Raw genomic sequence first — 3,590 nt, 5'->3', positions numbered from 1 at the left:
AATTCTTGTTAGGCACGTCCCATCACTGAGGGATTCTCATGTTGAAGATATTAAAGCCACATGCCTGAAACCTGAAAACAGTGTAATTTGGCTCATTTTAAATATACCAAGTAGCTGCCTGCTAGTCCTGTTCTGGAGAAGGCACTGATCTGTTTATAGTGACTTGAAAAGGTAGAACAGCAGTGCTCCCACTGGTGACAGGAATTCATATTGACCTGAAAACTACCCCAAAAGCAAAATAATTTAAACTGGTATATTTTGTAGCAAAAACGGAATAAGTAGTTACATGGTTTTATTAAGCTGCTTAAGTTTAGGACTAGTCATATCTGAAGTTCTCTGGTCTGGGGCTAGACTAGCAGGAGTAGATTATTTTTTCCTGGCTGAGAAACAGTTTGCCTACCCCACCCCCTTGTTCTGATTCTCCTTCCTTGGACCACAAAGGCTTACAGCTATCCAGTGTTATATGCCTCAGCCTCTATTACACCTTCAAAGGAGTGTTAAAATCCAGCCAATCTGCTGTGGAGGAAGTTTGCTGTTTAATATGAAAACAGTCTACTCTCTAACAACCTAGCTAACCTCGCCTACTGAAATCTTTATATACATAGACCACATCTCTTGCGGGTATTTCAGATAGTGATGCATTTTGTGCATTTCAGATGCATTCCTCTTAATTGACTTCCGTTTTTGCCTCCTGTCTGTCTTGATGGTAGATAAGCTACATGCCAGGGTGTGGCATTCAGCATGGTGGATTTAAAATTAAGGGTGAGAGGTAAAGTAGGGGTTAAGAACCTTTGCCCAAGGATCAGGTTTAATCTCATTTGTGGATAACTGGTGGGATTCCAGAAACGGATGGGGCTTCCAGTGAGAATGGGAATATGAGCGAGGCTGTGTTCGTTTCCAAGCCCCACTCCACAATTAGTTTCTTTAATTAGTGCTTATTCTGGTTTGAGGACTGCCTGTGCCTAAAGCCGATACAGCCCAGAGTGGAACCTTCTTGAATACAGGTTATTACATTAACTTTCCAGAGCTCAAAGGATTCCATTTAGTTTGAGAGGCAACAGCTGGCATGAGCTAGGAACCCTGAAATTGAGCAGTTCAGGGTGAATTAATGCTGCTCCTGTTTGATCTTAATAGTACAGATGTTTTTAAAGAACTGCAAATGGAGAGCGGGTGCACAGACAAAAAGGCCAAGTAGCAAAGTTATAAGCAAGATTAATGAATTCATATACTGTTACTGTATAAATACACAAGTCTTTTAAACAGCACCATTTCGAAGTGTATACACAATATGATTATAACTTGGCACAGTTTTTAAGGGTGGATAACGCTAGTTCAGTAATAAAGATCTGGTACATCAAAGGATAAGGAGCTGTATTCTACCTGCTACAGATTGTGCATTTTTACACCTCCAGCCAGGACAGAAACGAGCCACAAGGGAGGGATACCCCTCCAAGTTAATCCTGGCAAGTTTACTAAACCTTCTCTCTCAAAACGGTGATGCTGCCAGGGGCTGGCTTCACCTGAAATTAGAATAGGTGATTAAGGACAACGAAGAAATATTGTTGCAAACAATAAAAGTCATTTTGCCAACATTCCATAAAATCCCCAGTTTTAAGTTCAGTCAAGAGGCTTTTAAAAAAATATTCTAGACCTAGTAAAGAGCCTCTCTTCATAAAATTAAACATCCAAGATTAGAATGAGACAATTTCATACTGATGCGCATCTAAAATAGGTCGACGTATACAGTAAATAAACAGCGCCTCTAAATTGCCATATTTCAGTTAGTGGAATACCCAGCCTTCACCGTCTGGATGTGCACAAACTAGAGATAAATCAAGATTTTAGCGTCTAGTCTCAACCGCTCTTCAACAGGAAAGTACTCCTTATGGCCGGCAGGCGTGCTTTGAAAAAACCAAGACTACTTCACAAGTTGAGCCAACTCCTGAACTCCAAGCCTCCCCAACAGCAAGGGAAAGACGGTGCGCAGACCAAAACAGTGCGCAGGCGGTGACCCTGATGGCGTCAGGTGGCAGCAGAGCGGAGCCCAGGCGCTCAGCGCAGCTTCTTGCCCGGCAGGCCGTCCCTGGCGCTGCGCGGCGGCGGGCGGGCGGCGGGCGGTGGCGGCACTTTGGAGAGCGGGCAGTACTTGATGGTGTGCGCGTTGTCTCCGTTGGCGCCGCACAGGGGACACGTGTAGCGGCGCAGGACCGGGCACAGCACTCGCCCGTCGGGCCCCTTCAGGATGTGGGTGGTGTAGAGCGCCACCGCCTCCTTGTTGTTCCGGCAGAACACGCACACCTGCAGCTCAGGCTTGAGCAACCGGGCGGCGGCCGCCCCCGAGGCGGCGTGCAGCCGGGGCTCGGGCGCCCACGCCGGGGCCGGCTCCTCGCGCGGGGCCGTCTCGGCCGTGGTAGCGGCGGGGGCAGCGGCGGGTGCGCAGCCCAGCAGCACGGCGGCGGCGCGACCGGCGAACGGGCTCAGCTCGGCGAAGCGCTCCTCCAGCAGCCCGGCCTCGGCGGGGCCAGCGCACAGCTCCAGCGCGCGCAGCTCCAGCGCGCCCCCCAGATACCGGCCCCGGGACCCCGGCTCGTCGCTGTCGTCGTCCTCGTCCTCGTCGTAGTCGGGCGGCCCCAGCGCGGGGCCCAGCGCCCCAGGCCCGGCCCCCGCGTGGGGGGAGCAGCAGGACGAGGAGGAAGAGGAAGGCGGGGAGCCGCCGCCGCCGCCGCCGTCCCCGCCGCGGGCGCAGCCGAAGCGCGGCTCGCTGTCCACCGCCTTGGTGATGAGCGTGGCGAGCCCCAGGTAGTCGTTCCACGAGCTGAAGGGCTGCGGGTGCCCCGGGCCCTGGGCGCTCACGTAGCGGGCGCTGGGCACGAGCGCCATGGGCGGGGGGGCACGGCCGCGGCGGGGCGAGCGAGGCGCCCAGGGAAAAGCCTCCATGGGCGGGCTGCGGGCCGCCTCCCCGCCGCCGGCGCGGGCCGGACGGAAGGGACGCGCCGAGCCTGCCGCGGGGTGGGGCCGCCTCGCCGCCTTTTATCGGGCCCCGCTCCTCCCCGCCCCCCCGGCCTCGCCGCCGCGGCCCTGCCCCCTGCGCTCCCCCGCCCCGGCCACCTCGCCTGCGCCCCGGACGGAGGCGGAGCGGAGGCCGGCGTGCCGGGGGCGGGCGGGCGGGCGGTGCGCGCGCTTCGCTCCGCTCCGCTCCTGCCCGCGCGGCTCCCGCGCCCCGCGCGCTGCGCCAGCCTTGGCAGCTGCGGGCGGCTTTCATTCTGGGAGGGGGCGGGCGAGGCGCCGCCTCGGGCCCCCGCGCTAATTGGCTGCCGACCAGGGCCCCCCTGCGCCGTGGGCGCCGCTCCGGATGCTGATTGGTGAATTCGGGGGAGGGGCGTGCCCTGTCCGCGCAACTGGGAGGGGAGGGGAAAGTAGAAGCATGGAGGACCCGGGAGGGGCGGCTGCTGTGCCCGGTCGTCGCCTGAGCGCTGTGCCCTGGGTCTGGAACAGGTGACCAGGCCTGGGTCTCCCTCGGCCTGGTGGTGAGCCTCACCAAGGACGGGGGCAGGCATGGCGATAGGGGAATGCCCCAGGGTGCACGCACC

General features: G+C 57.2%; 1 protein-coding gene across 1 annotated transcript; it reads right to left on the bottom strand.

Moving 5' to 3' along the window:
- Positions 1-1,042: 1,042 nt before the first annotated feature.
- Positions 1,043-3,149, bottom strand: NANOS1 (nanos C2HC-type zinc finger 1). The gene has a single exon (XM_058544100.1). It carries the CDS (start codon positions 2,935-2,937, stop codon positions 2,053-2,055), a length of 885 nt encoding a protein of 294 aa, XP_058400083.1. The 5' UTR covers positions 2,938-3,149; the 3' UTR covers positions 1,043-2,052.
- Positions 3,150-3,590: the final 441 nt, after the last annotated feature.

Source organism: Diceros bicornis, chromosome 6 (genome assembly GCF_020826845.1).
Source record: "Diceros bicornis minor isolate mBicDic1 chromosome 6, mDicBic1.mat.cur, whole genome shotgun sequence".
Lineage (NCBI taxonomy): Eukaryota > Metazoa > Chordata > Mammalia > Perissodactyla > Rhinocerotidae > Diceros > Diceros bicornis.
The sequence above is the reverse complement of the archived record's forward strand: the minus strand, read 5'-3'. Positions and strand labels throughout refer to the sequence as shown.

What these genes read in the sequence shown, in the direction of transcription:
- NANOS1 (XM_058544100.1), bottom strand. Translation starts at nt 2,937, where the DNA reads ATGGAGGCTTTTCCCTGGGCGCCTCGCTCGCCCCGCCGCGGCCGTGCC.